The sequence below is a fragment of the Passer montanus genome, unplaced genomic scaffold (genome assembly GCF_014805655.1).
Source record: "Passer montanus isolate IOZ18808 unplaced genomic scaffold, ASM1480565v1 scaffold4, whole genome shotgun sequence".
Taxonomy (NCBI): Eukaryota; Metazoa; Chordata; class Aves; order Passeriformes; family Passeridae; genus Passer; species Passer montanus.
The window spans coordinates 14,974,405-14,997,742 of record NW_024368818.1 but is presented as its reverse complement, the minus strand read 5'-3'; the positions used below and the strand labels follow the sequence as shown (position 1 = coordinate 14,997,742).

At 40.7% G+C, this 23,338-nt stretch overlaps 1 protein-coding gene across 2 annotated transcripts in view; it reads left to right on the top strand.

Annotated features, from left to right (window-relative positions):
• The window catches only part of LOC120506721 (prolylcarboxypeptidase), a 32,945-nt gene extending 10,084 nt beyond the window's left edge, over window positions 1–22,861 (top strand). The window contains exons 2-9 of one of the 2 annotated variants that reach the window (XM_039718659.1): window positions 6,759–6,899; window positions 8,347–8,448; window positions 8,780–8,961; window positions 11,744–11,901; window positions 12,496–12,668; window positions 14,052–14,216; window positions 15,339–15,526; window positions 19,754–22,861. In XM_039718659.1, coding sequence (XP_039574593.1) covers window positions 6,759–6,899; window positions 8,347–8,448; window positions 8,780–8,961; window positions 11,744–11,901; window positions 12,496–12,668; window positions 14,052–14,216; window positions 15,339–15,526; window positions 19,754–19,958 — 1,314 coding nt within the window. In that variant the 3' untranslated portion in view covers window positions 19,959–22,861. Of the gene's footprint in view, window positions 1–6,758; window positions 6,900–8,346; window positions 8,449–8,779; window positions 8,962–10,360; window positions 10,464–10,797; window positions 10,980–11,743; window positions 11,902–12,495; window positions 12,669–14,051; window positions 14,217–15,338; window positions 15,527–19,753 lie in introns of those variants that run through there. The other variant, XM_039718660.1, reaches the window with a different exon arrangement.
• Window positions 22,862–23,338: the final 477 nt, after the last annotated feature.

The window sequence follows — 23,338 nt, the reverse complement described above, 5'->3', positions numbered from 1 at the left end:
GCCCGGTGAGTGGGGTTAAATCCAGCTGCTGGTCTTCTGGAGGGCAGGAAGGCCCAGCAGAGGGATCTGGACAAGCTGAATCCATTGTCTGAAGCCAGTTGTATGAGGTTCAACAAGGCAAAGTGCTCAGTCCTGCCCTCGGGTCACAACGACCCCAGGCAGTGCTACTGCCTTGGGGAAGAATGGCTGGAGAGCTGCCCAGGGTAAAAGGATCTGGCAGTGCTGCTGACAGCAGCTGAACAGGAGCCAGCAGTGCCCAGGTGGCCAGGAAGGCCAGTGACATCCTGGCCTGGATGAGCAATGGTGTGGCCAGCAGGGCAGGGATTGTCCTCTGTACTGGGCACTGGTGAGGCCTCACCCTGAATCCTGTGTTCAGTTCCCTCCCTGCAAGAAGGACTTTGAGAGGCTGGAGCGTGTCCAGAGAAGGGCAGCAGAGCTGGGGAAGGGTCTGGAGCACAAAACTGATGAGGGCTGGCTGAGGGAACTGGGTGTTAGTCTGGTGAGAGGGAGGCTGAGGAGAGACCTTAATGCTCTCTACAACTTTTGTGAAAGGAAGTTGTGGGGAGGTGGGTTTCTGTCTCAAGTAACAAGCAATAGAATGAGAAGAAACGGCCTCAAGTTGCAGCAGGGGAGGTATGGACTGGATAGCAGGAAATCTTCACTGAAAGGCTTGTCAGGCACTGCAGCAGGATGCCCAGGGAAGTGGTGGAATTGCCACCTCTGGAAGTGTTCAAAATCTGTGTGGATGTGGTTTCTTGGGGATGTGTTTAGGGGTGGGCTTGTCAGTGCTGGATTAATTGTTGGACTCAGTCTTAAAGGTGTTGTTCCAGCCTAAGCAGTTATTCTAAGCTATGATCCTTTCTCTTAAATTTCTGGTATTCTTTGTCTGAGACTTTCCAGATAGTGGGATACACAGCCTGATTCAAAGAGGTGCAGTTTACATCTCCCTGCTCTTCCACAGAGCACTAAATGAATATGCATTTCAACAGAGGGGTCCAAATCTTCAGTCTCTGCTGTTCCTTGCACAACTATCAGCCTTGAAAGCAAGGAAACACCTCAGTCCTTGCATTTAAAATTCAAAATATGAAACAAAGCTAAGCTTGACTTTTTTTTGGTCTTTTTTCCCCCTCCCTTTCCTGCACTGAGCAGGGACAAACAGGGAATCTTAGCAGTTACTGGTAGGATGAAACCTCAATCCTGGCAGTGTCAACAAAATCTGTCTTCACCCCCTCCTCCTTTGTTATACAGACTTGACAAGAAAGTCCCTGCCCTAATGAACTTCAAATTTGAATAGGGGAAGCAAAGGTTATAAGAGGAAACAAAACTAATAGGGCCAGCTGATTGAACTGGAGTCCCTCACAGCCCATCAGGAGTAAAAGCAGGAATAGATACACATCAGTGAAATCCCAAGGAGTCTGAGTTCTACACTGCTGTTCACACAGGAGGATATCCTCAGGCTATCCTGTATCTTCCTGTCCTCAGGAAATAATTCAGACAGGATGAGCCCTCAAAACTGCTCCATGGACATGTGGAGAGTAAAGCACAACTTTATATCTCCTGGCTTCTCACCAGTAAAACAACTGGCTTGATTTCACATGAAATATCCAATTTGGGAAAACAAAGCTGTTGCATAGAGGATTAAAATTCAAGGCATCATAGAAAGGCTTTCAGACGCTCACAATCTTGCCAGAAACTCAAAAGCATAAAACCAGCAGATGCTGATTTACCACCTCAAATGGTATTAGATGCTTTTGGTTAAAAACTGCCCCGTGAATTATAGTCTTTTTTTAGTAAAGGCTTGGCTTTGCTGCCCTGTCTCTGTAGTTACTGATGACCTTAAGGTGCTGCTGAGAAGGAAGTGGGTTTTAGCCCACATGTCCTGTTTTGTCTTTGTACTCTACTCATTGCCTGAGTTCCTGAATACTTCCAGAAGTACATTAAGCAGGCTAACATCTGTACAATAACTAACATCTGTTGAGCCTTTTTTGTCTCTTCCCCAGGGGAGATGTGTGACAGAGTGGCTTGTTTTATTTTAAATGGACTTTTAAAATAGCAAAAAAGCACATTACAAAAAACCCACCTTGAGATAAGTAATCTTTGAGAGTTTAGCAAAAGCACATGGTACATGTGCACTTATAAGATAAAGATACAGAAAGGTGCTCCATAGTTCAAACAGAAGGCACCAGGGCACTGTTCCTCCCAGTGTGCGTTTGTTCAGTAAACCAGTCTGGGGAAGGTGCATCACCCTGAGCTGATGAGCTGCACTTCTCTGTAGAAAGTTTCTCTGAGCTGAAGGATCGAAGCTGCTGACTTGATCCTTCAGTCTGGTGCTCTCATCATCCTCATGGGCTCAATGCCTTGTGCTGCCCACTGATGTTTGTCAGCAGCCCTGCCTTGGGTAGCGCCTACAGACTTCCATCAGAGCTGCCTGCCTCCAAGCCATCTGCTGTATGTTTGCTTTTATTTTCCCCAAATGCTTTGTGAGTCTTTGGATTCAAAGGTGTGCAGGAAAATACGAGGCTTTCTTAATCAAGCATTGTTCACAAAGGTTTTTTGTATGTGAAACTGAAATTTGTGTTCACTTTGCCATCCTGCCTGCCTCTGCTGACAAGAATTTCTCTTAAAAACTTATTCATAACTTATGAGCTTCAGTGCTGCTTTTTCTAATTTTATCCTTCCTCTTATTAGTATCAGAATGACTGTTCTTGTGTCAGTAGATCATACTTTCATCTGTAAAACATTTCTGTTGCATCACTGATCATGACTGTGTTGTTGTTTTTATCAAACTTGACACATAGTCCTGTTTACAGAAGCTTAGAACTTTGGGCTGAGTAACTGGTTTGCATTAATTCTAGAATAGTTTTGTTTTAAAGTGAACTATGCCATCATCTCTTCAAATCTCCCACACAAAGCAGGGCCAATTTAAAAATTGTTTAGGATTGCTAAGGACCTTGTACTTACTGCTGACATCCCGGACACAGTTGTAATTATGAAAATTGTAATTGGAAAAACCATGTATCTGCTGGTATACCATTACCATTGTTTTAGCCAGCAGTTAGGTATTTTAAATGTGTACTAAACAGATTTTTTTTTCCCCTTTTTGCTGTTTTAGTCTGTTTCTAAAAGTCATTGCTTTTATCTTCATTTGTGTAAGACTGGGGAAAAAGCCTTTCTGGTTAAACTTTTTAATGACATCTGCTTAAGGAAAAAAGCTATAAAAATACCTGTTTGATTTTCGTACTACAGTAGGCGTCACGTAGTTGCTGGAGTTTATTATCCGTTTGCATGCCTGGTCTATAAAGAATGGTGAGATAAAGCAGTTGTTTGACTGAGACCCTTGTGCACCCCTGTGCCCAGCCCTGCACGCTCCTGCTGCACTTTGGCTACACAACAGCTCCATCTGCTGTTCCTCAACTGCAGCTTTCCCTGGGTGTCCAAACCTTTCACCGCACAATTTTGTATTGATTCTTGGGCTTCTTCTCTCTGGCTTGAAAAATTTTAACAGTTTTTACTCTTGTGAGAAGATATTCCTTACGATACCTCCACGTGGTGTTTTGATGTTCTACATTTAGAATTTCTTTTAATTTCTTGGCAATGACCAGCATTTGTGACACTTTGTTTTCTGAGTGCCTAACAAACATTAGGTTTTGGTTTGGTTTGGATTTTTTTTTACTTATGTTGAAAATTTTAACAGTTTTTACTCTTGTGAGAAGATATTCCTTGGGATACCTGCACGCGGTGTTTTGATGTTCTAGATTTAGAATTTCTTTGAATTTCTTGGCAATAACCAGCATTTGTGACACTGTTTTCTGAGTGCCTAACAAACATTAGATTTTGGTTTGGTTTGGATTTTTTTTTTACTCATGTTTTATGCCTTACCCTTAAAAAGACAAGTTAATACAAGGTACGAAGCCCCATCATCTAGAACTAGAGGAGTTTCTTCTTTTAAGCTGAATAATAGCTACTTGTGATTTTTTTTTTTTTCCCTGGAGAAGTCTGGATTTGTGTTTGTTCTGCCTGGGATCTTGAATGTGTCAATGGTTGCATGTGCTGTGAGTATGATGAACAGAGGCAATTTAGCTGTTGTGGGAGTATCAAATTTCTACAGATTGAGGGAGGAATGGGAAAGAATAACATGGCTGATGGCAATGAGGGAGTGTGCAGCATGTCAGTGTCAAGACAGAGGATCATGACTCTGATCAACATGGTTACTAAAATCACCAAAAGAGAACTTAAATTCCTGTATTTTTCTCCCTCTTAGTTTTGAAAGACAGACTCGCTAGAGCATTGTAATTTTGCCGTTTGTTTTGGGGAAGTAGATTTGCAGATCACATCAGAGGAAAACTCCAGTAAATCACATCTCTAAAGAAAACCAGCCATAATTAGGGAAAAGATGTGCATGTTGGAGTATCACTCTAATTTTCTAGCTCCTGTGAAATAGGAACAGTTTAGAATCTGTTCTGCACAATGCCCCATTGGATAAGATCAGCCTGGTATCAAAAATTTTTTTTTTGTTGTGGTTTTTTTTGGTGGGGTTTTTTGTTTTTGATTTTGTTTTTTTTTTTTAATTTTATTTAGTTTTTTTGTTTTTTGTTAGGTTGTTTTGTTTTGTTTTGTTTTTGCATTGGTTTTCCCTCTGCACTCTTTTTTGTCTGTTGCATGTTAAGTTGCCTGCACTGGTATATATCTTTGTAGTTAGGAAAGTTGAATACTTTTTGGGGAGTAGTCCTCTAGCTGGCACTCTGGCTTCAGGCAGGAAGGATGCAGAATCAAGTTCTAAATCTAAATATTTAATTTTAGATGATTCCATAAAAGGCAAGCAGGACACATGGGCCTGTTTTTCCTATCTCTGGCAAGCAGCCTAACAAGAAATTTTAAATAGAAAAAGAATTTCTCCCATTTACAAACAGACGTGGAACAAAAAGATGTGTTATTTGTGCTTTCTAACAGTGTTGGAGTTTATCAACTATGTAGTGACTTTTTAGATCTGCCTTAACTGATTGCTCTCCTTAATTGTCCAAAGGTCTTATGACCAGAGACATTTTCAGTTGCTGACCTTGTTCTGCCTTTCTGCATTGAATCATTCTTAATAGGTGAAACTAAAATTAATAGCTGTGCAGGTGAGTTGTCAGTGTCAAACAAGCCCAGCATGTGTCGGCAGTACTGAAGTTCAGTAAAAGAGCCCTGAAATATGCACATGATAGCATCACCATGTACTTATGAGTAAGGAGCAAATGGCCTCCCTGCGGAAAACTGTGAAAGTACTTAAAATAGTTTTATTTGGGTCTGGAAGCAGTCACTGAAGTTACTTATTGAAGGCAAAGACTTTGTCTCTCTTGTCTGTCCACACCATGCACAGACCTCATCTGCTCCTGCTGTTGTAGCAGTGAGCTGCAGCAATCCTCCCGCCTGAGTCCAAGAGTGAGTAACCTCTAAGGGAGTTAAGAAGAGACATTTTGCAGCATTCTGTGCATCTGAAATAAGTTCCTGTGCTCTCTTTGACCCAAAACAAATGTCAGTACCTGGTAGTAGCTGGATCCTGCAGGTCAAGCGTTAGGCTTTTCTGAGCTGCCTAAAGGAATCCACCTAGCAGGTTACTGTGATAACAGCAAGTGCTTGGATTTGGGTGCGGTCTGCTGCTCTTCAACTTTATCTTGCAGATGTTCCCAAAACAGACAATGTGAAAGTCTGTTTCCTGTAGCAGCTGAGAGGTGTGGCAGAGTTTGGGTGTGAAGGCAGAGGGATGGGTGAGCAGAGATCCTCAAGCCAGCAGATGTCAGCCTGTTACCACCAGCAGGAACAGGAGAAGGTGGATTGATGTGCTGATAAAAGTCAAAATTGGGAAGCTACAGGTCATCTTCAGCTGATGAATAAAAATAGTGAAAAATTGTAAAAACCATGATAATTAAGTAGGATAGGTCTTCTAGAGTAATTCTGTGGTTCGGTTTGATTTTTTTTTTTTTTATATTTCATAGTAAAAGTCTGTATGTGTATTCCAGAATAAGATTATGCTTATGCAGGGAGTTACTTGTAAAAGCAATTTCTTGTAAAAAGTAAGTTGGATGAATTCTAAGGAAAGGGTTGAGGTAGATGGTGAATACAAAGCAGTGTGAGTAAAAGCTGGGAAAAAATGACCTTAGGAATTGAATTTCTAATGAGAGAATAAATCTAACACTGTGGGGTTTAGGTTAAGGAGTATGATGTATATAGGCTGGCAATATTTGTAGAGCAGTGGTAAACAATAAAAACACTTTATAACAAGAATCTGTTTAAATTTAATTCTTATGCCAGAAGGAGGAGAGAAAGAAGAGGTGGGATTTTTGTTTGGTTTTGTTTTGGAGTTCTTTTTTGTTTAGTTTGCTGGGTTTTTTAAATAATTAGGCTAGTAAGGTTTTCCTGAGACTCAAAACATCCTGTGATGACTCTTTTAACTTGTTGATACAGTTTTATTGCAGGAGGTGCTTTCTGACCTCTCAGCAGATTTTTCCGACTTCCTAAATATATTTAGAATATCTGTTCAGTAGAATGCTATAAAAAGGGCATGGATTTTCTTTCTTAATGCCTGAAGAGAGCATTTCTTCAGTATATACACCTGTAATTTTGGCTATTTTTTTCACAAAGCAGAAATAATTTGATGAATTAGGAATATAAATTAATTTAATGACATTTTTAATCTGTTAAGTAGCTGTCAGCACTCTCAGTGGGCTCTAGGATCAGTTCTAGCCTTCTGACCGTGTTGCTGATGCTTGTTCTTCCAGATTGATCACTTTGGGTTTGATGAAAATCGTACATTCCAGCAGCGGTACCTGGTAGCAGATCAGTACTGGAAGAAGGACAATGGACCAATTCTGTTTTATACAGGCAACGAAGGAGACATCGAGTGGTTCTGCAACAACACGGTAGGTGGGAAACAGTGGGATTGCAGTCCTGCCTGCCAGTAAGGGCATGCTGAAAAAGTGAGGAGGAGCAAGAAGACAGTCACAGAAGCTTGTTGAAGGATAAGTTTGTAATGATTGTTGTGATTGTTATAGGAGGAAGTGGAAGCTGAACAAAAGCACAGAAAAAGTTTAAGGGGATTCAGGGTCCTATTTGAAGCCCAAACAAACCAAGGAAGGGATACACTTCTATTAAAATCCTGGAGCTGTGAAGAAATCTAGAGGAAACACCATAGTTGCCCTGAGCTAACAGTTCAGAATTTGGGCCAAATTAAATTTATCCTAGTACTTTAGAGTCCCCAAGTAAAATGGAAGGTTTTCATGTTTAGAAAAATATGTGAAGAAAACTGGAAATCAGAGCCAGATAATTCTTGTTCTCTACAGTACCTGTGGAAGTTTTTACTTCCCTGACTGATAAAAATGCAGAATGGAGTGTGTGGGTATTTTTCAGCCATTTCAAAACAAAGTCCAGTAATATGACAGGAGGTGGCATGTGCTCAGCTCAGAGCCACCAAGAGCTGCTTGTATGCTTTGTGCTGCCAGCCAGTGATCTCTGTCTGCTTCTTCTCATAGCTGGTGGTAACAAACTCTTATCAACAAGTAATGACAAGTTGTACTTATTTATTAGTTGAAAATAACTGTATTGCAATGCCTAGATTATTGTTTATTGCTAAACAAGTTTTGTGTTTTCTGTAATGTAGTCCTAGGTCAAATGCATGCTTTTCTCCTTTAGCCTTTATTTCCTGTGTGTTAAGCTTGTGCCATAGGAATTCTGTTAAATTTCCTGTGTGTAGCCATGAAACTTAAAGGATACTTAATATTTCACAGCATTGAATTATACATACTGTCTTTGTATATATCACCTTCCCTGGGTTGATACCTGTTTTGTGTGTTTTCTTAAGTGATACCTTAAAACCAAATTGCACTCTCTTTCCAGTGGCATTTTGATAGTGATATCTTTCTAATCAAAGAATTGGAATACACTAGACTGAAACTAGAGATTTTTAAACCATTTTAATCAATTATTTCCTGTGTCCAAACAAGTTTTGTGTTTTCTGTAAGGTAGTCCTAGGTCAAATGCATGCTTTTCTCCTTTAGCCTTTATTTCCTGTGTGTTAAGCTTGTGCCATAGGAATTCTGTTAAATTTCCTGTGTGTAGCCATGAAACTTAAAGGATACTTAATATTTCACAGCATTGAATTATACATACTGTCTTTGTATGTATCACCTTCCCTGGGTTTTGTGTGCTTTCTTACTTAAATGATACCTTAAAACCAAATTGCACTCTCTTTCCAGTGGCATTTTGATAGTGATATCTTTCTAATCAAAGAATTGGAATACACTAGACTGAAACTAGAGACTTTTAAACAATTTAATCAATTATTTCCTGTGTCTGTTTTCCTCCAACCAGGGTTTTATGTGGGATGTGGCTGAAGAGCTTAATGCCATGTTGGTATTTGCTGAACATAGATATTATGGAGAATCTTTGCCCTTTGGGAATGAGTCTTTCAGCGTAAGTGTCATCTTTTGTCTTCTTAATAAATGTATTCCATACAAACATAATTCTGCATTGTTTTATTTCTTGCCAGGGCATTGAGTGTTAACTTGAGTAATATATAACTCTTTTGTAACTATCAATTCTAGGGTTAAAAAATAAAACCAAACTATTTTTTTTTTAGTGCTTCAAGGGACACCTGCAAAGAATATTTCGTTTGTTCTCAGGCACAGATTTGCATTTCTGATTTTAGCTGTAGACCTGATTTTAGCTGTAGCTGCTGTGGGGAATAGAAAGAATGTTGCTGGAAATCACTTGTGCTGTCCATAACCTGCCTTCTTTCTCTCAGGATTCCAAGCATCTCAATTACCTGACATCAGAACAAGCTCTGGCAGACTTTGCAGTACTTGTTGAATACTTAAAGACAACCATTGCAGGAGCCCAGCACAGTCCAGTCATAGCTATTGGAGGGTCTTATGGAGGAATGCTTGCAGCCTGGTTTAGGATGAAGTATCCCCATGTGGTGGTTGGGTGAGTGTGCTCCTCCTGCTTAAACAGAGCAGGCATTTGTTACTTCTGTGCTATAAATATTATTGCTCTGGGAGAAGTGCCATAATTCAAGCTGGCTTGAATTTTTCAGTGCTGGGAGAATTCAAGTTACTTTGAATTTGGGAAGAGGCTCTATTTGCCTAGCAAAGGCAACTGTTGGTCAGCAGGTACTGGATGATGTATTTTGTCAGAGTTATCTGTTAGATTTGTGAAAACAACACATGAACACTGACTTGGCACCTAATATTTTAGCATCTGCAGACTTTAGGCAGATCTTTAATCTCTTTAGTACCTTTGGAAACAAGAGAGAGTTTATTTTCATGGACTGGGCCTCTCTTCATTTGAGTTCACACAATGCCTAGTGAGAAGGACCTAGCTGATAGATGAGAATAAAAAACAATAAAGTAATCAAGTCTGATTTTCTGCCTTTTGTTTGCTCTGAACAAAAGCACAGAAAAAGTTTAAGGGGATTCAGGGTCCTATTTGAAGCCCAAACAAACCAAGGAAGGGATACACTTCTATTAAAATCCTGGAGCTGTGAAGAAATCTAGAGGAAACACCATAGTTGCCCTGAGCTAACAGTTCAGAATTTGGGCCAAATTAAATTTATCCTAGTACTTTAGAGTCCCCAAGTAAAATGGAAGGTTTTCATGTTTAGAAAAATATGTGAAGAAAACTGGAAATCAGAGCCAGATAATTCTTGTTCTCTACAGTACCTGTGGAAGTTTTTACTTCCCTGACTGATAAAAATGCAGAATGGTGTGTGGGTATTTTTCAGCCATTTCAAAACAAAGTCCAGTAATATGACAGGAGGTGGCATGTGCTCAGCTCAGAGCCACCAAGAGCTGCTTGTATGCTTTGTGCTGCCAGCCAGTGATCTCTGTCTGCTTCTTCTCATAGCTGGTGGTAACAAACTCTTATCAACAAGTAATGACAAGTTGTACTTATTTATTAGTTGAAAATAACTGTATTGCAATGCCTAGATTATTGTTTATTGCTAAACAAGTTTTGTGTTTTCTGTAAGGTAGTCCTAGGTCAAATGCATGCTTTTCTCCTGTAGCCTTTTTTATTTCCTGGGTGTTAAGCTTGTGGCATAGGAGTTCTGTTAAATTTCCTTTGTGTAGTCACAAAACAAGGATACTTAATGTTTCGCAGCATTGAATTATACATACTGTCTTTGTATATATCACCTTCCCTGGGTTGATACCTGTTTTGTGTGTTTTCTTAAGTGATACCTTAAAACCAAATTGCACTCTCTCTTTCCAGTGGCATTTTGATAGTGATATCTTTCTAATCAAAGAATTGGAATACACTAGACTGAAACTAGAGATTTTTAAACCATTTTAATCAATTATTTCCTGTGTCCGTTTTCCTCCAACCAGGGTTTTATGTGGGATGTGGCTGAAGAGCTTAATGCCATGTTGGTATTTGCTGAACATAGATATTATGGAGAATCTTTGCCCTTTGGGAATGAGTCTTTCAGCGTAAGTGTCATCTTTTGTCTTCTTAATAAATGTATTCCATACAAACATAATTCTGCATTGTTTTAATTCTTGCCAGGGCATTGAGTGTTAACTTGAGTAATATATAACTCTTTTGTAACTATCAATTCTAGGGTTAAAAAATAAAACCAAACTATTTTTTTTTTTTTAGTGCTTCAAGGGACACCTGCAAAGAATATTTCGTTTGTTCTCAGGCACAGATTTGCATTTCTGATTTTAGCTGTAGACCTGATTTTAGCTGTAGCTGCTGTGGGGAATAGAAAGAATGTTGCTGGAAATCACTTGTGCTGTCCATAACCTGCCTTCTTTCTCTCAGGATTCCAAGCATCTCAATTACCTGACATCAGAACAAGCTCTGGCAGACTTTGCAGTACTTGTTGAATACTTAAAGACAACCATTGCAGGAGCCCAGCACAGTCCAGTCATAGCTATTGGAGGGTCTTATGGAGGAATGCTTGCAGCCTGGTTTAGGATGAAGTATCCCCATGTGGTGGTTGGGTGAGTGTGCTCCTCCTGCTTAAACAGAGCAGGCATTTGTTACTTCTGTGCTATAAATATTATTGCTCTGGGAGAAGTGCCATAATTCAAGCTGGCTTGAATTTTTCAGTGCTGGGAGAATTCAAGTTACTTTGAATTTGGGAAGAGGCTCTATTTGCCTAGCAAAGGCAACTGTTGGTCAGCAGGTACTGGATGATGTATTTTGTCAGAGTTATCTGTTAGATTTGTGAAAACAACACATGAACACTGACTTGGCACCTAATATTTTAGCATCTGCAGACTTTAGGCAGATCTTTAATCTCTTTAGTACCTTTGGAAACAAGCTAGAAAGTATATTTTCATGGACTGGGCCTCTCTTCATTTGAGTTCACACAATGCCTAGTGAGAAGGACCTAGCTGATAGATGAGAATAAAAAGCAATAAAGTAATCAAGTCTGAATTTCTGCCTTTTGTTTGCTGATATTGTTGTACCGGTGTCCAAGACGTGAGAAGGACCTAGCTGATAGATGAGAATAAAAAACAAAGTAATCAAGTCTGAATTTCTGCGTTTTGTTTGCTGATATTGTTGTACTGGTGTCCAAGGCATATATCCTCCATCAGCCTTTTGCATGCAGATCTGTGGAATAATTTTGCAGCATTATGGTTAGTTCACCTAGAGCACAGTGTCTAAGCTGAATTAAAAATGCTGCCTAGATGGTGGCTATTGGGGAGGGTATGGAAGTCCCTTCTGCAGGGGTTCAGGATGTTTTTATGTCCCTTTGCAGAGCTCTGGCAGCCTCTGCCCCAATCTGGCAGTTTGGTGATTTGGTTCCATGTGGCACGTTTTTCAGCATAGTGACCAATGATTTCAAAAAGAGTGGCAAGGGCTGCTCAGAGAGCATCCGGAATTCCTGGAATGCTATTAACCACCTTTCCTCAACAGGTAAGACCTCACCAGTGCTTTTTCAAAGAATAGTAAAGATCAGGAGTGTGTTATGAATTTCACCTGTGTATGTATTGGGTTTTTTTGAAACTCTGTTCCTAGTATTGAAAACTTTAATCTAGCACTACTTTTAAATGCCTGTTTTGTAGTATTACAAACTTCTTTCAGGCCTGGTGGGATGCAGAATCCAGGTCCAAACATTCCTAAGGTTAGATAAGGACAGACTTAAAATCAGAACCTCAAGGCTAATATTCCTTCTGACAAAATAGACCAGATAGTCATTACTATACAAAAAGTACTTTGCCAAATGAGGCATTCAGGAAAAGAAAATTACTGCAGTCACTATGAACTCAATGACAGGGATTCAGTTGGACTTGAGGATATTTTCTAACCTAAGTGATTTTGTGATTATACAACTACCTGAAAAGAGGTTGTAGTGAGGTGCTGACTAAAATTTGATCTGCTGTGCTTGTATGTGTGTGGAATAGTTTCACTAAATTAGTTAGGCTAAGCGAAAATGTTTTTTAGTAGCAGCATAACTGATGCATGTTAATTGTACAGTACATTAAATGTTGTTTTATTAATTTATTAAAGATGCAGGTTTGCAGTGGCTGTCCAACACATTTCATTTGTGCAGCCCCTTAAAAACTCTTCAGGATGCTGCTGTATTGAAAAGTTGGCTGAGTGAAACATGGGTGAACTTGGCTATGGTGAATTATCCCTATAAAGCTGACTTCTTGCAGCCTCTGCCAGCTTGGCCTATACAGGTAATTTAGAATCAATATCTTGTAGAATTGACTATTTGGTTTAATTAATTCTCTCCTCCTTTCCTAGCTTGCACCTTTTCCTTTATTTTCTTGGCTCCATAGAAGCAATGTGCTGAGAAAAGACAACCAAGATAATTTCTTGTGCATATCTTGGTTTGTTGCATAACTGCCCCTTGTAGGTCTAACAGGTTATATCAACAGCCCAGGAGAAAAAAGTGCCAGGGATGACTGAGAAGCCTCAGCTGTCCTGCAGAGCTGTTCTTGAGTAGCAGAAATGCTGCACAAAAAGCACATGCAGGTAGGGTTTGTGATGTGAGACTTAGCTGACAGAGCTTGCAACTGAACAAGTTTTGAGCCTATGTCCTTTTTGATGTGGGAAAACTAGTGAGAGAGAAAATGTGGATCTCCACAGATATATTCCTTGCAGAGTCCCTTTTCAAAGCAGAGCTCTTTTTACACTCGCAAGCCTTTGCTTGTGCAGTTCTGTTTTTTTCCCTGGAGTGTTCTTATTCTTTTAAGACTCTGGCTGAATTTCCCTGCAGGACTTTGGGTTACTATGTGAGGTAGGTAAGATATAAGTATTTTAGGCAGCAACTAATTATAAAATAAAATCTTTCCCTTGTGTAGAGCTGCCTGATGGAGGAGAGAGGGGAATTAATCTGTCCTGTGTGGCTGTCTCAAAGAGCAGAATAAACACATTGAAAGTTATTTCTGCTTATAAACCTAACCCAGAAGAGGCCACTGCCCATCTGGACAATACTAATGTATGAAATCTGATCCATATAAGCTGTTAAGATACTTCATTTTCTGAAACAGTAGCCCTGTTAGGACTCTGAGGGCAAGAAAGGGGGAGGGAGGTGTGGACTTGATGATCTTGAAGGTCTTTTCCAATGTTAATGAGTAGCTACATATATATATATATATGCATGTATGTCTGTATGTATGTTGTTTAATCTGTTCTCTCTTGTGAGCTGCCTACATCAAACTGCAGGGAACCCCAGTCGATACCTGGAGCTTCTTTGTTAGATATCTGTATGTACTGTATTTAATTACAGAGGTACTAAGTACTATTTATTAAATATAATCTGTTTTAAAGTATGGAAAATGGATTGAAAAATTTGGTGAGTGAAACATTAAGGTGGCACTGTTGGGTTTTTTTAAATTTTTTTTTAGTTAAGAAATACAAAGTTACAGGTTCCTCATAGTAGCATGCACTACACATATACGATACTACATTTTGTGATAATCAGGGTATATAACTTCATAGACACTTTCTGGAAATGGTCTGATTGTACTTGGGAAAGACTTGAATATCCTACCAGGTGTCCTGTATTAATACTTAATTCCTGTAGATTGAGACAACTTCTTATCTCTTCATTGCAGGAAGTCTGCAAGTTCTTGAAGGATCCCAGTGTCTCTGACAAATTGTTGCTGCAGAATGTTTTCCAGGCAGTAAATTTATATTACAATTATACAGGAGAGGCCTCATGCTTAGATGTGTCGCAGACTGCAACGAAGAATCTGGGTGAAATGGGTTGGTACTACCAGGTATGGTCACCAGTCTTTATAAGTTGCAAGTCAGTGGTGTTTTTTTAATTTAGAGCTGATGAGAATTGTCATTTAGCTGTCAATATATTGTGCCAGAAGTATTGATGTACTGATGACAAACATAGTCACAAACCAAGTGTGATTGTAGTGGGGAAGGCAAGGCAGGAAAGAGAAGCAGCTTTCCCAGGAGGTTTAGACTGTATCTTCATTATCTAGCTACTTGTTGAGTTCCAGCTGTTCCTGTAGACTGGAAAATGATGTACAGCAGACAATTGTAAGTTGTGTAGGGCAGTCAATTGTATGAGGTCTAACAAGGCCAAGTGGTGGGTCCTGCACTTGGGTCAAAACAACACCATGCAGGGCTAGAGGCTGAGGGCAGAGTGGCTGTAGACCTGCCGGGTGGAAAAGGACCTGGAGTGTTGGTCAACAGCAGCTGAACATGAGCCAGCGTGTGGCCAAGAAGGCCAATGGCATCCTGGCCTCTATCAGCAATGGTGTGGCCAGCAGGATCAGGGAAGGGATTGTCCCCTGTACTCAGCACTGGTTGGTGAGGCCTCACCCCAAATCCTGGGCCCTTCACTACAAGAAGGACATTGAGGGGCTGGAGCATGTCCAGAGAAGGGCAATGGGGCTGGGGAAGGGTCTGGAGCACAAGTGCTTGAGGGAACTGAGGTATTCAGTCTAGAGAAAAGGAGGAGGCTGAAGAAGGACCTTAATGCTCTATACAGCTCCCTGAAAGGAGATTGTAGGCAGGTGGGTTCTGTCTCTTAAGTAATAAGCAATAGAATGAGAAGAAATGGACTCAAGTTGTACCAGGGGAGGTGTAGATTTGAATATTAGGAAAAATGTCAAGCACAGAAACAGCTACAAAGGGAAACGGTGGAGTCACCATTCTGGAGGTTTTTAAAAGATATTATGCACTTAGGTACATGGTTTAGAGGTGGACTTTGCACTTTCTGGTTTATGGTTGAATTCAGTCGTATAAGATCTTTTCCAAGCTAAATGACAGCTAGGTAGTAATTACTGATCAAATGCTGTTTGAGCCTGCCTTTTAAATAATGCAGTAAGAGCTATTGGATGTTCTCCTCAGAATATACTTCATTGACTTGCCCTTTCTTTCAGGCTTGCACTGAGATGGTGATGCCCTTGTGCACAGATGGTGTCCATGACATGTTTGAGCCTCAGAAGTGGGACTTTGATGCACTTTCAGATGAGTGTTACAGGATGTGGGGAGTGAGGCCTCGCCTCTCTTGGATTCTTTCCATGTATGGAGGAAAAAACATCAGTTCACACAGCAACATCATCTTCAGGTAAGCCTCGTTTCAACTGATGGTCTAGAGTCTTCCACCAGTTTGGGTTTCCCGGGTAGAGAATCTGCTCCAAATAGCAAAGGGATCTGTCTCCAGCTCTCCAGCTGAATAAATGATGGGCATGCTTTGTGTTGCTATTGAGAGTAAAATGGTCAGTCTGCAGTGGCCAAAGAAGCCAACTGTTCTGTTACCGCCTGTGTGACTCTAAAAGAAGAATCTGAACTGGGATTCTGCCAAACATCTTCTTTCCATGTGGATTCCTTCTTACCTTGTGGCCAAATTCCAGGTTTCCCATGCTGGTAAACTCCTACTTTTATGAACCCAAAGCACTGTTGCGTTACACACAAAAGGAAAATCTAAATGAGTTCTAGCTGTAACACAGAATCTTGGTCACCAAAATTACTGCTCTGAGTGATAGCCTTGTGAAGGGCCTGGCATTGCATTCCTTTTTCCCTTTCATACAGAAAAGAGAGGGAAGTAACTTTGGGAGTTTTTCTATTACTGCCAACAGCTCTTTTTTTTAGTGGCATTTAGGCAAATTTCAACAAACTTGTGTAAGATCCGGATACAAAGATGTTTCTATTTTTGTAAGAAGTACTGGTAATACAACAACAGTTTGTCTGAAACACCCTTGTATGTGGACAAAAAGCGAAAGAAATGTTTCAGTCTAGCACAAAAAAGTAGCCCATGCTGCTTACTCCTCTATTCAGCCTTCACTTCCCTGATTTTTAAGATTAAACTCTGCTGTCTTTAAAGGGAGGTTCATGTGGTTTTACTTGTGCTGTGAGGTGATCTAGGAGAGTATTGTCTATCCATCAGGTTCTTATGTGGGAGGGAGGTGTTCCACAAACCCATTGAGACCTCAGGAGTCCTTACTTGCTGTACCCATTGCCCACTGTGGGAAGCTCCTGGATGTTCCTCGGTGTTCTGGTTAAAATTTTACAAGGTCTTTACATAAAACACCTTGCCATTTCTACAAACCAAGCTCAGAATTAGTCTTTTGGATGTGGAAGATAGGTATGCATTTTAAAAGTAGGAAGTTCTCACTTGAATTGTGGATTATTTTCTGGATCACAGCTGTTAGTGTCAGTCTGTTTGGCTGCAAAGGCCTTTTGCTTTCCTCTTGTTTGCTTCTTGCCGTTTCTGTCCCAGCAGGATATCTACTCTGGAGGGAGAAATCCCACCCTTTTTTGGAAAACTTTTTAATAAAAAAATTTTGTTGGTTTCCCTTAGTTTCTGCAGAGTGTTGCTTATTTCCAAGGCTGCACAGCTCTGTACAGTAGAAATCTGCTTTGTAAGCAATAGACAAACAAATCTAAATAAGTGTTTAAGAATTTATGCCAGCTGAAGGAGCTGGAAATGAGAAAAGCCTGAAAGCAACCAAATGAATGTTAAAGTAGTGCTGTACACACAAAGCTTTTGGCTTTCAAGCTGGGATGTTTCTCTTCAAACAAATACATTGTCAACACTGTACATTTTATATAAGAGCCTTTTATCCTCAAACACTGCAGAGTGCTTTACAAAAAACATCCCAGTGTTTACCAGGGGATGTGGCTCCCTATGGGGTGAAAAGGACTGTGTTTCAAGTGACAGGCAACTTGCACAACAGTGTGGAACAGGAAGGGAAAAGTACTCCATCTAAAGAGAACCACTGTAGGGTGGATTTATCCAGACGCAGTGGGATTTGGCCAGGATGCTCAAACTGGTGCTGCTGCTGCTTCTCCCTCTGTGAGCAGTACATCACTCTGCACAGTCACACTGTTGTTTGTACTGTGTGGGATTAATGCAGGGAATCCCATTGCCATTCTGGTACCTTCCTGGAGTTATGCAATGTGCAAGCGGTTACTTAGGCTGTGGGCAGGTGGTACTTGCCTGTTCTAGTTATTAAAACTAGTCTGAGGAAATTGGGGGTTTCAGAACACTATTTCCCCTTTCCCTTCCAGCAATTTTCGTTCCTCTTACTGGAACATGCTGTGCAGTTGTTGTGGAAGTGTTGCACAGTGGTGGGAAGAGACATTTTAATACTGTTCGTACATGTGGTGGCAGAGAGCTTGTAGCAGTTGTGGTGTCTCATCATCAGTGTACTGTGGTAGTCAAAATCGGCCCAGGTTATATCAGCCAGTATGAAGTTTGGTGTGCACAGTCTAAAAATGGGATTTTTCAATCTCAGTAAATCACACCTGAGTTGTAGGCTTCTAAATTAAGGCACCCACATATCCAGTGGTGCACTGGCATGTGAGAGGCAGAAAGTGAAGGCTCTGTTTTAAGAGATTCTGGTGCTCTGTGCAGAAGGGAGAATTGTTAGCACTAAAGGAAGGAATGGAGGCAGAGAAGAGAAGGCAGAACAATGTGTTGCTGAAGAGAAAAGGTTAGAGAAAAAAGTTAACAGGAGGCATGACAATTGTGGAGGGTGGTCATGTTAAAAAAGGATGCACAGACAGTGCTGCTACAACTGTGTAAAACTTCTGGGCAGGACAGAAGGGCTAAAGAGAATATAGGAAAGGGAACTGTGTACTGTGGGATAGGCAGAACCCTATGTATGATGTCAAGGAAGTATATTAATTGAAAACATGCTGATTTTTGCACTGTTTTTTTTCTGAAGTCCTGCTTGCCTGGCCACTGCTAGAAAGAAATTACTTATTCTTTCTCTTCTTTTGCTTCTTTGGTTTATACTGGGAAATTCCTGTCCTGTGAGATGGGCAACTGAGTACTTACATGCTTGCTTAGTTTTAACACATAAATAATTGATTCCAGTTGGAATGATCTTAATCTGCAAAAACTGTAAAGATTTATGATTTTGTGGTGAGCCCTCCATCCCCACTCCCTTCAAGTTTCACTTCCCAAACTGCATCAGTGCCTCTTGTGCCATCCTTTGGAAGGAGATGCAGAGGATGCAAGCCAGAAGCTCACAGAAAAGCCTGTGGCATGCTTAGCTTCCACATGACTGGGACCAAAAGATCCAAGTTCATGTGCATCTTGAGTGCCTCAGCAACTCATTCCCCTGTTGCCAAGGTGCTCTGCTGATTCAGGTGACCTTTTAAATCCAATGCTTTTGGCTTATTGGGCAGCTCTCAATGCTTTTTGTTTTGCAGATACAAAATGTTTCTCTTGTCCTAAGTCATGTTTAGAATCACTGAAAGTAAAGAACTACTGAGACTCAAGATACTTAGTTGTTTTGGTTTTTTTCGGTGGTGAAACAAGTAAAATATTAGTTTAGACCCCAGGTTTTTACTTCTAGTTATTTCCAAAAAAGCTTTTTTAAAAATTCATTATTTTACTGTTATTTTCTGGTGCTACCATTGTGGTATTTTTCTAACTGTATATCTCTGTGTCAAGGATGTTTTAATTTCTTAGCTTCTTCTAGAAATTTACCCTCTCATGCCACAGCCCTGACATGTCCTTTTGTGGGCAGGTCCAGTGTTTGAAGTGAGAAACAGATCTGGGTTTGTGTAGTTCCACAGGTACATGAATGTCGCTTTCTTTGTGCAGAAAGATGGGCCATGTGTGGGAAGGTCATTGCAGTAAAGGAAAATAAGATGTAGTAGGAGTTGTTGGGTCAAGTCCAAAGCTAGGAATAAGAGATGGAAAGCTCTCTCCCAGCTGAGCCATTGGCCTGCTCTATTCTTGGAGCCATATCTATAGTGTAAGGAATTTTTGAAATTGATCTAGGATGAGGAAGGAGGGGGAGTAAATGGTATTAAATTGCCCTGTCCCAGAGGAAGAGTCAGTTTAGACAGTTAAGGGATGTAATCTTCATTATCATATGGTTGTTATTAAAGTCAGGGCACAAACAAACCATCCAAGCATTTCTTTGCAAAACCAGGTTGGCACTCATCTGAGATAGCAAAAGGTAGAACTTCCTAAAAATTCAGCTCTTAAGGGACTAGTGAGTAATTTGTTTATGACAGATTGTGAAGAAGGAAAGTGAAGTGCTTTGGTTTGGGAGTTTGGGCATGTTTTGGTAGAAGGAAACCTGAAACTTTAGTGATAATTACAGGTGGCAGCAGATTTCTCTTCAGAGGCTTTTGCACTTCTATAGGTTATCTGAATTAGCAGATAATTAATGAGAAGTGTAGCCTTACTTAAGCTGCTGATAGGTCCATACCTCTGTCAAAAAGTTTTTTCTTAGCAGAGGGGTGGGCAAAGACATTAAGCGTCTATGTGAACTGCAGCCTTGCTGCTGACTGCCGTGCACATGTACCCTAATGAAACAGTTTCTCCTTACAGCAATGGCGGCCTGGATCCGTGGTCTGCAGGTGGGGTGACCCAGAACATCACCAGTTCCCTGGTGGCAGTTGTGATCCCGGATGGAGCCCATCACCTGGACCTGCGCAGCCGGAGCCCTTTGGACCCCAAGTCTGTGCAGCAAGCTCGAGCCATGGAGATCTGCCTCATGAAGGAGTGGATTGAAAAGGCCAGGCACAGCCACTGAAGTGGTGCTGCAGCAACTGTGGCCATTGCACCTCTCTTGGCTTTGCTGGGAGTAGGGCCAGGCCTTGTGATATGGTCATTGGAGCATTTCCCTCCTGCTTCCTCACCTGCCCCACAGGTCACCATGGCTTGTGTCCATGAGAGAGGCAGGCAGCAGATGGATGGAGAGCATTCTCAGATGATAAACTCCAGTCAAAGTGCATGGATTGAGCTGCCTGCTCTGGTTTGCTTTCCTCTTCTGCTCTTTTCAAATGCTGTACTTTACTGCACAGTAATGGGTTCCTGTTCTAGGCTTGTTGTTCTTCTCCTCACTGCAATGAGCAGTTGTTCCAGCTGCTGGTGCATCCAACAGTGGATTACATGGGAGTGCTGTTGGTGGTGCAACTCCTGCTGCCTCCAGTGTGATTGAATTTCAGACATCCTCTGCTGATGGAGATGAGGGAACAGAAATCACATCTTACTGTGATGTTTGGTGGAGATGTAGGGAAGGCTGGGGAAAGTGGCTGTGCTGTTTGTAGGGAAACAAAACCCTTACCCAGCCCTTACCCTTTGGAATTGGTGTTGGAAAAGAAATGAATATACAGCTTTTTTCGTACCTAGTTTTCCAGCAGCTTATTGATCGGTGGATTTTTGTATTCTGTGCTGTACTGAATGGTCAGGGCTGGGCCCAGACTCACTCTGCTGATAACTGGCTGAGCATGCAGAATCTGCATCAAGATTTTACTTCTTCTTTTGCTGTGAGTCCTAATTCTGAGATATCTGTCACTGTCTGTGCTGATGGTTACCAAAGAAAACTGAGTATATTTTGTGTGTGTATGTGTGTGTATCCCTCACGAATAGCTTTTTAAAATCAGGAAGCTTTTGAAGCTATTCTCTTGAAGAGCAAATGTGACACTTGTGCTGGCTACATCTTACGAAGTGACAAATAATTGGGGCTGTGCCTTGTGTGGGTTCTTCCCTCCCCTCCATTCTGTGTATTGTTCAAATTCTGCATGATCTGTTTGCTGATGGCTCTTCAATAAAAGCCTTTTAAAAAAAATTGTTTGCTGGACTAACTATTGAAAACACAGAATGCAGCTATTCCCTTGAAGCAGCCTAAAGCCTGATGCTGAGCTCACCAAGCCAGGTGCACTGGGCTTTCTGTAAGGCTTCCAAACCAGACAAACTGCCCTGATTCATGAGACAGCATATTTGACATTAATAAATGGCTGGGGCTGTCCCCTTGTTTTCCAGCTTTGGCTTCATTCACACTGCAGCCCTTCTTCAGAAAGGATTCTTTGCAGTTTAAAGGACAACTCCATTTTAGAATAACTCAGGCAAGTTTTCATGTCCTCAGACTCTTAAAATTCCATCTCTGTTAAAAAGTTTTCTCAGCTTTGCTGATATGTCTGACAGTTGACTATATTCCTAAGATCCCAGGTGGCCTTTTCTGTTTCCAAAGAGAACCCAACACTGAATTTTTATCTTTTCAAGCACTCCTCTGTATCTTCTTTCCAATAGATTATCTTTTTCCTCATCTAGTGTTAAACATGGCATTTATGTTCAGACTCTGCAGTCTGAACATTCCTGTGCTTTTGAGCAAGGTAATTTAGAGACTCCAGAGAACAAGGCCAGGGCTAAAGGATGAGCTGTGTAGGATTTGCCTGAAACCTGTTGGTGTTCCCCTTTTCCAATAGTTCCAGTTTCTGTTGTAAATATACTCACTCAGGGACTCTTAAAAACATTGAAACATTTAGAATCATTGGATAGAAACATATCCTTGGTTCTTTTGAAACAAAATGTATTGGTTTTTAATCAATCATGTTACAGCAAAGTTTTTAGAAATGCTGTTTTATCTTCTTACACATTAATTGATGTGTGGTAGTGTCCTGGTTTACTGTGGTGTGAGAAATGAAACCTATAAGACTTAAGATAAATTTGGGGATTAGAAATTATTTAATGGAGCAAGCAAGATCCTGGTCCAATTGCTCCCACTAGTTCACTGATTGCTCAGGGTGCTACTCCAAGTGAAAATTTTGGGATAAGCTTTTCCATGTTGTATAGATAAAGATGTGAGCAGCCCAAATTAACAGCTACTCTATTATTAGTCAGCTTGTGTCTCCTCTCTCTCCTCTGCTAGTGAACTTACTGTCTCAGGAAACAGCTGCTGCTTTGTTGTATGGAAAACACTTTTTAGTTTTAAGCAGCATAAGTAATTAAAAATTTCATTCCTCTTTCTCTTTTCACTCCTTTCATAAGCAAGAAAGTTATCTTCAACAACATTTAGGACAACATACAGTTTTTTAACTTGAAGTTTTGTGAATTAATACTTGCAAAATTTTCTTCAGAGGGGTTTTGTTTGTGTTTTTTGTTTCTTTGGGGGGGGATGTTAATACTCTTTAATGTTCCATACTGTGTCTCTCTGTGAGACTGATTCAAGTGCATTTTGGATCAGGTTCTTATTGGTTGGACCAGTTTATGAATTATGTGACTTGTTTTTATGGTATTTTTAATTGATTTTGCTTTTATTCCCATCAAGCTGAGTAGTCAAAATTTTAGTCCTTATCTCAAACATGCAGACTTCATCTTAAAATCCATGTGCAAATCTTTGAATGCTACCAAGGGACTGCTTTGTTGTTTGGCTACCTTATCTAAATGTTAGCTCTCCTCTGTGTTTCATACAGGTGAGAATGAGTTGAGCCCTAACAAATGGTTGATGTATCTTTCCAGGCATATGATGATGGGCCATACTTTGTCTCGGGCTTATGTAAGTCCTTGGCTTGTGTCAGAAATTACTGGAATTTAAGACTGTATGCTTCCCACTCACTGGAAAAATGTAGAAGGAAAACGAGTTAATGTTTTCCCTAAAGTCTGAATTTTAGTGGTGAGCCTGCAGTTTGTATCAATAAAAATGCATGCAAATAATGACGAGTTTCTGAAACTGGATTTTGTTTTGCAGGGACATCAGTTTTTATCCTCTGGCAGATTTCAAGCTCTGTGAATGACATTGTCTGGTTTGTACTTGACTCTTGAGGAGTGGGGGGAGAGCTGGTTGCAGGAATCCGCGAGTCACGCACATGGCAGTCAGGGTGGCAGATGGTGAGTCTGCACCCCTTCGGGAGTTTCTCACTTCACAGCTTTGGCTGTGGTGAGGAGCAGGTGTATGAGGTGGTTGTTCTCTGTAGGTGACCACACTGAATGCAGTCAAGCTACCTATAATGGGAAAAATCCATTTTCCTTTTGAAAGCTTTCCCAGGCAAACACACCTTTCCCACATGTCCGTACTGAGGAAGGTTGTGAGGACAGATCTATAGCATCCCCTGACCTGGCAAGGAGAGGTTTTAACCAAATAATTAACAGGGCAGAGCTAAGCCTGTAGACTCTTGGCAAGGAGCTAAATGG